The sequence below is a fragment of the Acanthochromis polyacanthus genome, chromosome 23 (genome assembly GCF_021347895.1).
Source record: "Acanthochromis polyacanthus isolate Apoly-LR-REF ecotype Palm Island chromosome 23, KAUST_Apoly_ChrSc, whole genome shotgun sequence".
Lineage (NCBI taxonomy): Eukaryota > Metazoa > Chordata > Actinopteri > Pomacentridae > Acanthochromis > Acanthochromis polyacanthus.
In genome coordinates this window covers 14,292,555-14,305,605 of record NC_067135.1, presented here as the reverse complement: position 1 = coordinate 14,305,605, position 13,051 = coordinate 14,292,555, and the positions used below count along the sequence as shown (strand labels likewise).

The 13,051-nt window shown below is 39.8% G+C and overlaps 1 protein-coding gene across 6 annotated transcripts in view; it reads right to left on the bottom strand.

Annotated features, from left to right (window-relative positions):
- The window catches only part of clcn3 (chloride channel 3), a 48,257-nt gene that overhangs the window by 25,164 nt on the left and 10,042 nt on the right, over positions 1-13,051 (bottom strand). Inside the window, exon 1 of one of the 6 annotated variants that reach the window (XM_022202182.2) lies at positions 7,156-7,493. The exons of 4 other annotated variants lie outside the window; for them this stretch is intronic. In XM_022202182.2, coding sequence (XP_022057874.1) covers positions 7,156-7,243 — 88 coding nt within the window. In that variant the 5' untranslated portion in view covers positions 7,244-7,493. Of the gene's footprint in view, positions 1-7,155; positions 7,494-13,051 lie in introns of those variants that run through there. One more of the 6 variants, XM_022202187.2, reaches the window with a different exon arrangement.

Sequence of the window (13,051 nt, the reverse complement as noted above, 5' to 3'; positions counted from 1 at the left end):
AGACAATATATTCTAACAATAAAAATCAAATCAAATCAGTGTTACAACAAGGAAGAATACCTTGTGACGCAGTACGTTTGCTGCATCTAATTCTTTTAAACAATCCTGAAAAGACAAGAGATCCATCACAGTGCTGCCTGCAGCGGACTGCACATTAGAGCTACACCTCCTCGATTATCCAGCCCATCAGAAACACTGCAGAGATCACCGCACAGCCGCCACTGAGGTTTAATGAGACTGTTGCAAACACGGCTACACTGCAGTCCATCACTAAATCTGTAATGATAACGGAGTGGAAGTTTACTCCCTCAGCTGAAAGATTTGGATGAATAAAGGAAATCTTTTCTACCACAAACAAGAAAAGCACTCACTAAGCACAGTGTTTCACCAAGGCTGCTCAGTCTTTGTGTCATTTCCAACAGATGAAATCTTTAATAAAAAATGACCTTACACTGGGCACAGGCGTGTGTTATTTATGTGTACGGTATGTACAGATACCCAATCACGTGACCTAAATACGAATAAATAATAAATTGTTCTTTGCATGACTACTGACATAAATCCCAATAAGTCCTCAATGAATGATTTATAGCAGAATCGCAATCATGTGATCATCAGCAGGCCGCTGACGTAGCGTTCACTTGTCATGGTTACAGTGATGCTGTGCTGCTATCTAGCAATGATACAGAAATCTTTAACAAATCCATGGATTCAGACTATAAGCCACATCACTGCCAAAATCTAATCACTTGGTCCTTGTGTCATTTCAGATCTTCCCTGAAAACTTCATCCAAATCCATGAATCCATTTTTGAGTAATATTGCTAACAGACAGACAGACAGACAGACAAACATACTCCAATTGTCATAGAACTCCGCCGCATTCCTTGGTGGAGTAAAAATTATGTTACTAGATAGTTTGGAGTGATGTAGGATGTTCATGTGAACCTCAACAGCTCTTGTTCATTTTTCAAATTCTTTCTGGTAGCCTAAGATGCAGATGACTCTGTTTGGATGGATGCCATGTTCAAAACTGTAACATATAAAGAACTTCTGTCTCCTGAAGACCTTTTATATTTTACATTTCAAACATCCAAGCTTTGAAAGAGTGAATCAGCAACTTCGATAAAGTGCCCTTTTTGTTCAAAAACCAAGCTTGTCATGTCTAAAATTTCAAGTAAATGATATTTTAATTAGATTTGTAAATTTGTGGTTTTTCTTGGAGCCCTAAAATCCCCTAATTTTAAGAGTTAAAACTTTAACTACTTGGATTCCGCCAGTCTCATTAGCGCTGGTCTGCTGTTTCGGCCTAAAGGCTGCAAAACAATGTGACTCCTTACAGACCAAATAACCACGTGCAGTCAGTCGAGAATGAATTTAACATGACTAGAATTAGTCACAGCACATATTACTGCAGATTAATAAAGGGCAACAGAAATAAAATAAAGCAAACATTGTCCACTGTCCTTTCTTGTTTTAAAACTACAATTCAGTCCAGTGGCTTTGCACTCAGCACTGACATGAAATGCTGAATGTCACTGCTTACGTCTCGTCTGTTCTGGCTGCATGCACAGATTCAATATAAGAACACACTGACTCACATCTACACACAAACACAGTAACGGCGCAGGAGAAGCAGCCGAAGGCCTGGTTCTCTCTGCATCTTATCTGGAAAACATTACAAGATATACATGGCTGGCATTTTGCTTTGGCTGCTAAAGTGGAATTTTCCTTTGCTGTGAAGTAACAGCAATGAAACGTTCCATGTTGTGCTCGTAATTCAGAAAGTCAGGGGCAATATTTACTACATAACAGAAGCCATTCCATTAACCTCACAGTTCAGAGGAGCATATTTAATCTGGCACAAAGCCTGCTTAATAAATGACGTTTGAAACTGTCAGTAAGGCCGAGTCCAAGCCTCCTACTTCTGAAGACACAAATATTCCTCTGTAAAACAAAGGCAGCATTGTGTGTAACTGTGACAAGAAATGACAAAGAACAACTTTTGGAGCTTCAGAAGAACACAAAGAAAAGTATGTACAATTAATCTAAAGACAGACATCTAGTGCAACAAGTCCTGCCTGTTTCTCCTGTCTACCTAGGTTTGACAATATCATATTAATTCCTTTCAACATGGGTGTAATTCCTGTGTGTGCTACTAGTAAGACTGTTGACACAAAAAGAAACAAAAACACTTATACAGATTTTCACAATCATTTGTTGCTAGTTGTCCAAAATATTTTGTTGTTAGTGTAATGGATAGTTTATTCCAGTTCATCTCCACTTCCCGTGCCATGATCATTCATTCATTTAGTGTGGTGTGCTCACATCAGTCAGGCATGTTCCTGCTAAATTTTACAGCATCCTGTGATACGACTCTGTTGGCAGTGAAGTATATTACCAAAGGGTTGATAGGTCCTTAACAATTGATAATTACGCGCTTAAATTAAAATCTTAAATAAAAAAAGAAGTGGACAAAAGACAGCTGCTTTCTTCACCCTGTAAACCCCAAAACCCGCTGGGTTTGAAAGACATTTATATTTTTTTGGAAAATAACCAGATTTAAGGTTCAAATTTGAATATTTCATCAGTCATTTAAAAAAAATCCCAAAAAGAAACCATTTGCAGAAACCAGATAAAGTAAAAAAGAAAAAATTCTGCACTTGTAACGACAACAGTGAAGCCATGAATAACTCAGCTGCAATAAACAGTTGCTTGATGAAAATTCTGGGGCTTTTCAGCTTAACTGTGTTTATAGAGAACATAAACATATAGAAACAAATTTAAAAGTAAGTCATTAAATATCTCTGGTATGTAGAGCCACCATGTTTTTTCCAGTAATGGTAACATCTATGGGCATTTGGCTAAATGTTATACATGTTGATATATTTTTTTTCCTCCAATCTTCTTAATTCATTTTCTTAGGACATTAGAGAAGAGATTTTTGATTTGCTTTTGCTTGTAGCCATAGTTGTAGACTTTATATTGCACTAAGAAGTGAAAACACAGTAAATAATAAAAATACAACAGCAGCCAAAGTTGCCCAGAAATTACTTGGGATTCAGAAGATTCAACGTAGAAACCAACTAAATGTTCGTGCCAAGCCGCACGTCATTTCAATCTGGAACAATATGCAACAAAATGATTTCAACATAATTTCATATTGCGGAACTCAAACATCCAAAGTGGAATGTGTGAATGCAGAAATGTGTTCAACAGTAACACCAGCTGGAGGACACAGCAGGGTTAACACTAACCTAGACTAGAAAATCTTGCAGCTTTCCAAACATCAAATGTACACATTCCAGTCCACAATGCATATTTCCCCTGTCTTTAATCTCCTGTCGACAACTGCAACTGGGGGAGGGTTACGCCTTTTAAACAAAGGTTTGTTAATAGCTGTTAAACCTCCATGACCTGCCTTAAACATTAAACCCTTAGTAGGTTCTGAGCAGGGCCATTACACAGATCATAAAATGGCATCGACACATCTGAATGCTTTCCCATGGATTACTACTCTAAAACTGCCACACCATCCCCACCTGACTGCCGTACAAGAAGTCAGTTACGTAGCAAATCAGAAGCTGCACTGCATGAAATCACATACAGTACATCTCAATTTAGAGGAAAGCTTTTGCTCACTAGCAAAAATCCATTCCAGCAACAAAGACAGGAGTCCAGGATAAACCCTGTTTCCCAAAAACTTGAATGTAGGCCATGACGGGCCTTTGAAAGAGCTGCTCATTAGCTTATAACACTCACTTTGATGTTTGATGGGACATGGGAAAGACGTAATAAGTCAAAACCCTTTGGTGGGAATTTCAGAGAGAAACACAAATGGTCAAGTGTGACTTTCACCTGATCAGCAGATGTATCTGTAAGAAGAAAGTGAATGAGATTCCTACTATAACTGCAGAGATGTCATCAGCAGTACAGGATGTGGAAAATATCATTCTCTATTTGGATTTCACAGTAATTTGAGTCATCAAGTTTTATATTTGGACAGTAAACACAACAGAGCAAATGACTCAAAATACTAAAGGCTTACAATCCTCTCGCAACGTGCAATATCTCTACAATATATCTCTGTCTGGTTTGGTTTTTAGTTTACTGAGGAAAAAAAATATACAAGGTTACTTATTTTAATGCTTTGAGGTTGGTTTTAGAAAAACATCCCATTGCTATAGCAACCACTGCTGACACACAACAATATTAGCTTTTTAGCTGACATTAGGAAGTGCACAACGCTCATATCCTTTGGAAATCAAACTTTGTCATCTCTGAAGTTCAAACTCTAAAGAATGGGAGTGAAGTATAGTTTCATTTCCAGATTGCCTGGAAATGTGTTTATAGATAATAACAGCTGTGTGCTTACCTGTTGACCGAATTTTATTCCCAGCACCGGATACACAAGGTCAAGTGGCCAGGACAGGGCATACAACATCTACTACTACAGCAGCAATTAGAGCATATTTGCTGTGTATGAAAATGCATCATATGTTTTACTCTCAAGAGACTAAACAACCTGTCACAGATTAAACAAGACTTTCTGACTCGGCACAACACCAAATAATGATACCACTGATAATTGGGAATCTTTCTGTAGTTAAATTATACTGCAGCTGACCTAACCAAAGCTCAAGCTGACATTTTTGGGGATAATTATCTGCGTTACCCATTAACTAAAGACAAAATATCCAAGCATCAGTGGGAGTACAGTTCCCCATGGGAAAAAATGTGATGATTCATGTTCTAACTCATTAGAAAAGTGGATGAAACCAGACTAAAAAGCAGAATATTAAGCAGGAAAGACTGATACCACTATGCAGTCAGCTAAAGCAGAAACACTGACCACAAACACACCATAATACAAACAAAATAATGTGGTGACAGACATTAAATGTAGTATTTTGCAGTTTCAATAAAGACGCACCTTCAAGACTAAAGTGCATATCAATCCATAAATGTCAGTCTTTGCAGACTATAGAGGACGAAGATAAGACTGCGTCTCTACACTGCAGAGTGAATGTGCTCATTCAGAGGAAAAGAATTTCAGTTTCTCATAAGAAAACAGTGGATATATTACTGATGATATAAAGCACACAAGCCTCTCCTGATGATGCTGCGTTATGAGGCACCCCTCGGTTAAATACGAAGTCTGGAGCGATGGTGACACCACAGAAAACAGAAACCACACCCGTTACCAGCATCATGCCTTGGCCATTCAGCAGGAAAACAGACAAATGACCCACACGTAAAAATAAGGCTTTGGTTTCACTCCCCTGCGCATCAGTACAGTGACACTGCGATTCTGTTCAACTGCATCAGGGCAAAAAGCCACGTCAGAGCTCACGCTGGCTGGCTGGCTGTCAGGAAAAACCCTTCTCTAAATTAACTCTGTTTGATGCAGACATTTGGTATAACTATGATCAGTAAAGTCAGAAATGACCATCAGCTCACTGTGTCTTGTGTGTGTACAAGCAGTTGAAAGAAAATGTTTGACAACCCTTTGAAATTACCATGATATCTGCAATAATTACTCAAAAATGTGTTTAGATTACTGTCATTTCATTACTTCTATGAGCTTTAAACCGCCAGTGCTGTAAACCAAGTAATACTGAGCAGTGTTGAAACGATGTCAAGTTAAGTGAGTCATAAGTGTATAATGGACAGTGCTGACCGAACACAAAGAAGCTGGTAAAAATCTGCCATTGGGTGTGTGCAAATCAAGCTTTGACGTCATTGTTTGTTTATGTCCACAGTTACACATAAAACAGAGGTTTTCAAAAAAAAAGTCCATTTGAAAGATTTAAAACAGTGTTTGTGTGTCGATGAAAGACCTAAACAGAAGAAACTGATTTGTTAAATGCCCATATACACGTGGACAAGGTCATAGAGGGCAGATGGGTAGGATACTCTGGGTCAGCTGGATTAGAACAGGGTTAGTCTGCTCAGCCATCATGTGATCAGCATCATAAACCCAACCCGACAGCATCATTATAGTCTTAAGAGCCCTGCTGTTGACCGAGGCCAGAATGCTGACCAGACTGGTGAATCCCTGCAGTCACACAAAAGGCTGACGGATAAACAGATCAAAGTGCAAAAAGGCTGAGGGCTAAAAAGCACACAACTTTATGCTGGATCTGGAGGACTATTTTTAGCAGTACACACACCACATGTGCCGTTTGACCAGTTATTAAAGTGGAAAATTTGGACAACAAACTCATCTCAGTGTTATGACAATGACAAATTATACATGGGTGAATTAACCTGAAGGACTGAAAACTATGAAACTGTGTGTCTGCAAGGAAGGAGGTAAGAAAATGTTCAAAGTAAAGACATCTCCAGAGTATACCCTTTGTATCAAGTGAATGTAGGCAGCAGTGGATGTGTCCTAAACTCACTAGGGGACTTTTGTCTGTGCTCACTCACCGTAAAAAATCTAACAAGGACTGGAGAAACCAAGAGGCACACTTGCACAACAGAGAAAAACTCTCTAAAGGCGACACGGGATCGACAAACATGGATACAGTACAAGAGCTTATGTTTGTCATAAAATAGCAAGCAGTAATCTGTCAGCAGTCTGACCCTGAGGAGACTGTTACATGTGATGTTAGATGACATCCTGAATCTTGCCAACAGGTGTCCTCACACTGCAGGAAGACTGTCAAATGCTTCAAAAAAAACAACAAAAAAAGAGACAGTGTATATATGTGTGGAACCAGGAGCTTGTATGTCTTTCTGTGGGGAAATTAAAATGGATGCCCATGATGTTCTCTTTAGTCACTGCTGCTTACAGGCCCCAGTTGAAGCCTTCACACTAAATCAGCCCCTTCTTTATCTCATTATCTCTGCTTGACATGCACACACCGCCAGTTAATCATCAACGGACAGGTGAACAGTGAAACGACCTGGCCAGATAGCCACTGTCGTTGGCGATGGCAGCTTCTAATCCATACTGGCTCTCCGGTTTCCATGCCTCGCCAACAGCAGAGGAGGCAGCGTTGGCTTAACCTGCGCTGTGTCTGCTGGCCATATGGTTACATGCACTCACTGTACAAGAAGAAGCAGGTCGGCCTCTGTCATCACAGCAGTGTGAGGAAGGCAGGGAATCAGATGGAATGAGGGGAGAAAGGGAAGAGGGGACGTGGCGTACCTCTTCTTGGGATCTCCTGCAGGGGGATGGTGTCCCCTCCTCCATCGTAGGGCAAATAGGGGTCGGCCGCGGCGTCCTCCTCCTCCATGTTGACAGTTAAGACGAGGCTAAGCTAAGCTGTGCTAGGCTTCACTACGCTCTGCTCGCTGCGTGCTTCATTCGCTGCTGCCGCTGCCATGTTTATCAGAGGAAGACAAGTGGAGCTGTGTGAGGGAGGGAGTGTGTGTGTGTGTGTATGTGAGTGCACAGTCCTCTCTCTCTCTCCCTCCCCTCCCTGTTGTTTCTTGCTCACCCTCCACTGCAGCAGCTGACTGCTAGAGCTGATGATGTCATCACACACACACACTCACAGAAGGAAAGACGATCACACCAGGCTGGTCAGCCCTGCCTGCCTCGGTTGCTAGGGGAGATCGGTGAGACCTGTCTGTATGGGACAGACCATAGGGCCGGGTCACAGGGGTGTATATATGTATGCTTGCCGGGGGTAAGCGCTAAAGTGGATTGTTCCATTAAAAGCACTGCAGGGGAGTCAAATAAGGAGAATGGAAGAATGTTTTAATTGTTTAGTATTCATGGAGACAGACTGAGATGCTTGTTGACAAATGTAATGATGATTTGGCAACTAATTTTATCAGTTACTGTTGATCAATTAATTTTTCCATGCAAAAAACGTCCAAAATTGACAGGTGTGGCTTCTCTTAAATGTGAATGCTTCATAACTTCTTTGTTTTATATAATACCTAAATATCTTTTGTTTTGGACTGCTGATTAGATAAAACAAGCACCTTAAATTCTCCATATATATATATATATATATATATATATATATATATAAAATTGCAGGGTGCAAATAGGGTGCACCAGATCAGTTTTAAGACTAACGTGGCAAATCCAAATATACTGTTTTAATGCTCATTTTTAAAAATCGCATAAGAAAAGTTTAATGGAATATTTGAGAAAAAGTACCAAAATTCGCAGAACAAGTTTTTCTGTCTTGACGTACTTTTCGGTTTGTTTAAAAAAAATTCATGCCCTTCATGGGAGATGGAAGCATGTTTCCTGGATTCTGGTTCTGATGCAACAAACATTCATATTCCATTGCCTTTACCTCTGGACAACATGAAATATTGTCAATGACAGGCTAAAATAATTCATTTTTTACTCATAAATGGAAAAAGGGTTGTTTTTTTCCCCATTTTTTCTTAGCTGCTGGCAAACAACTGGTTTTGTTTCCGGTTTGATTTCTTGCAGCTTTGTGTAAAGTTTTCTTTACCGACACAGCTAATGGTACCCTCACTATTTATATGGTAATCTCACGTATTTAGAAAAAATTTCAAGCAATTCATACAATCACTTCAAATTTGCTTGGCAATGATGTGGAAACATGGCCAGCGACTCTAGTTTGTTTATGCATACCTAAAATTACATGTATTCAGTCATAGCAGGTCACTGGCTAACGTTTTTTTGGGACCGCCTTACTGCTGAAGTTCCACAGTAACGTTATCTTAGACACAGCAAAAATAATCTTGAGTGTGCAAATGCAAACAGGCACACATATTTTAAAACTGATGCAAAGACCACAAGTATGGGATTGATAAAGAGTGTTGTCAGAAACCTTAACTTGATATATTAAGAAGTCAAATCTCTGCACACAACCCAAAAAGTAAAATCTTTTCTACAGCAACATTCAACCAAATTCACAACAACAAAAAGTAAAGCTTCATGACAGCAGAAGCATGAACTGACAAATAACCAGGCTAGCTATCTGCCAGTATGCCTTTTCATTTTGCTTAACTTGTTAAACAGACTGCTGTCTTGTCTTCAGCATAAAAAGAGAAAATGAAATACTTTTGGGAGGAATGAAAGAGAAGCGGAGGCAAGAGAATGCAAGTCAAAGTCTGAATAAAGACAATCTAACACAGAAACACTTATTTACTACATAGATGTCTCACAACAACTGTGCGATCATCCAAAATCACAGACACCCCTGTTGTCTGTCTTACACAATCCTTGTTTTATGCATGAAAATCCTCAGTCTCAGCGGCACCATATTGACTGCAGCTGATTTCACAAGCAGAACCCAACAGGGACCACAGTCACTGTATATCAACAGTGTTTTGTAAACTTGATATAATTGTGTGTTATGATATGAAACACAACAGGTAAGTCAGGTCAGGTCCTTCCTCATCCCTTACAGTTCCCAGGCTTATTCAGATTTCATTTTTTTAAATTCATTCATGCTGTTAAAAAATCCTTGTAAACACACACCTTACCGTTTGGCAGGGTTGCCGTTGCTAAGTAGCTCCACAGGTGACACCAGCCATAGTTTGTTACCTCCCTCCTCAAGAAGTCCCGGTGAACGCGTCAAACTATAGGCAAAACCACAACAGGAAGTTGGGAGCAGCAAAAATCTCTGAATCACTGTTTCAGTTCAAGGACCAAAGTTTCTCAGCAATGGCCTCGTCTGTATCTCCTGCACTTCTGCTAATCCAACGAAAGGTTTCACTCCATGAGACTCCAAGAGAATGAGCCAGCCCCTTGGTCACATTGCAGTCTTAGCCCAGAGGAGGGCTTTACAAGGTTTTCTGTGAACCCACCCCTTATTGCTATGTATAAATAGCACAGAGAGGCACGGAGAGCCACAGACAGGCAGCACACCAACTTCAAGGAAACACATTCATCCAGAGATTTCCTGAAACACTCGCTCACACCGGCTGGCAGCCAAACTGGTTCATGGGAATGTTGTTACATTTTTATCACACACAGATCCAGACTGACAGGACAGGTAGGTGGAGCCCAGGTTAATGCAGTAGCACAAATGCAATATGATTCAAGACATCAAAAGGAAGGCGGATTTCATTGTTGCAGATTTCTTTTTCCTCAATTTTTTTTTTAGAACACTTTGCTCCAGTTCACTCTCTACTTGTAGCAGCAGTGACAGTATCAGTGGTGAAAGTTTAGGGTTACTCTGTGCTCTCAGCCTTCGTAGTTAACTGCTCAAAGGTCTAGTTTCAGAGTGACTGAATAAGAGGCGAATCACCAGGAGGAGACTGGAGACACTGAAGGACTGAAGACAATCCTTCTTACATAAATGCACATACTGTACACAAACACAACCTCGACTAGCTCTGCAGACAAAGTGATGCTGCAAAGACAAAACAAACCCCCCAGATAATAATAACTTATACCACTATAGCTTTGTTATACGGCATAAAATACATTGGTTGTGCTGTTTCTATAGAAGTGCAAGGCTTTATATTGCATGACAATACAAAGTTAGTAAAATGTGAGAAGAGCAAAAAACACTGAGAATTTTTTAGTCTACTCTACAGAGTTAATAATGTTTTGAGCTGAAAGCTGCCAACAGTAGTATGCCAACAGCATGAGCATTGGTCTTAAAAGTGACATTTATAGCTGGAAAAAGCAGTGGACACACTTCTATGCAGGTCTTCACCTTCTACTGCTATGGATGATAACATCCTGTCACTCCATTTATTCATTCACTCAGACTTGTTTTTGCTCATGTGTAGTGAGCATGACAGCTGAGCTAGCTGGACTGTGATCTTGTTCTATACAATCGCACTTCTGTCAGCTACACTGTGCATGGTCGCCTGTACAGTTTCAGCACAAGTCATTTACACACGTGGACAAAATTGTTGGTACCCCTCAGTTAAAGAAGGAAAAACCCACAATTCTCACTGAAATCACTTGAAACTCACAAAAGTAACAATAAATAAAAATTTATTGAAAATTAAATAATCAAAAACAGCCATTACTTTTGAATTGTTGATTAACATAATTATTTAAAAAAACAAACTAATGAAACAGGCCTGGACAAAAATGATGGTACCTCTATAAAAGATTGAAAACTATTTGACCAGAGTGACATGATTAACTCAGGTGTGTCATTTAATTGACATCACAGGTGTTTCCAAACTCATAATCAGTCAGTCTGCCTATTTAAAGGGAGACAAGTAGTCACCCTGCTGTTTGGTGAAAAGGTGTGTGCCACACTGAACATGGACAACAGAAAGCGAAGGAGAGAATTGTCCCAGGACATCCGAAAAAAAATGATAGACAAACATCTTAAAGGTAAAGGCTATAAGACCATCTCTAAACAGCTTGAAGTTCCTGTGACAACAGTGGCTCATATTATTCAGAAGTTCAAGACCCACGGGACAGTAGCCAACCTCCCTGGACGTGGCCGCAAGAGGAAAATTGATGACAAATTGAAGAGACGGATCGTTGGAATTGTATCCAAAGAGCCCAGAGCAACCTCCAAAGAAATTAAAGGTGAACTCCAAGGCCAAGGTACATCAGTGTCAGATCGCACCATTCGTCGTTGTTTGAGCCAAAGTGGACTTCATGGGAGACGACCAAGGAGGACACCACTGCTGAAAAAAACTCATAAAAAAGCGAGACTGGAATTTGCAAAAATGCATATTGACAAGCCACAAAGCTTCTGGGAGAATGTCCTTTGGACAGATGAGACCAAACTGGAGCTTTTTGGTAAGGCACATCAACTCTATGTTCATAGACTCAAAAACCAAGCATACGAAGAAAAGAACACTGTCCCTACGGTGAAACATGGAGGAGGCTCAGTAATGTTTTGGGGCTGCTTTGCTGCATCTGGCACAGGGTGTCTTGAAAGTGTGCAAGGTACGATGAAATCTGAAGACTATCAAGGCATTCTGGAGAGAAATGTGCTGCCTTGTGTCAGAAAGCTTGGTCTCAGTCGCAGGTCATGGGTCTTCCAACAGGACAACGATCCAAAACACACAGCCAAAAACACCCAAGAATGGCTGAGAGAAAAGCGTTGGACTATTCTAAAGTGGCCTTCTATGAGCCCAGATCTGAATCCCATTGAACATATGTGGAAGGAGCTGAAACATGCCATTTGGAGAAGACACCCATCAAACCTGAGACAACTGGAGCTGTTTGCTCATGAGGAGTGGGCCAAAATACCTGTTGACAGCTACAGAACGCTCATTGACAAATACAGAAATCGTTTAATTGCAGTGATTGCCTCAAAAGGTTGTGCAACAAAATATTAAGTTATGGGTACCATCATTTTTGTCCAGCCCTATTTCATTAGTTTGTTTTTTTAAATAATTATGTTAATCAACAATTCAAAAGTGATGGCTGTTTTTGATTATTTAATTTTCAATAATTTTTTATTTATTGTTACTTTTGTGAGTTTCAAGTGATTTCAGTGAGAATTGTGGGTTTTTCCTTCTTTAACTGAGGGGTACCAACAATTTTGTCCACGTGTGTATGTGCGTTTCCTGCTGAACAGCATGACCACAGCCTGCTCTTAAATAATGAATAGGCTGAGTCTAGACTGAAAAGTTGTTGTATCACCACTATGATTTACTACAGTACACACTGTAGGGGGAACTCAGTCTGAGCAAATTATCCTTTTTACTGCATCTTATTTCAAACTTGTTCATCTATGTTGTTGGACTTAGTAGCCGCCTTTTAGAAAAGGTATAAATGCCATAGAAGGATCTAAATCCATAAAATGGCACGGCATCAGAGGGAAAAGTACTACATATACAGGTTCTGCTATTCAGAATGTCAAAAGAAATACAATCTGACTTTACATTTGTAATACATAAAAGGAAGAGGTATAACAAAGTTGTAGAAAAAGGTCTATGTTCTCTTGAAGCAACTGGTCCATTTCAGTTTCACCACAGTCTGTCAAACAAATGTGTATTTATGTTATTGTTGTGTACTGTGTCCTTATTCAAATCCATCCGCAATCCAAGAACTTAATCAAATAAAAGCAGTTGATCCTAATTATCCAATTTAAACGGGGAGAAAATAACCTTTCTGCTAGGACACTCATAAACAGAGTTTAAACTGAATGTAGTGTCTTTATCCCTTACATAAACAC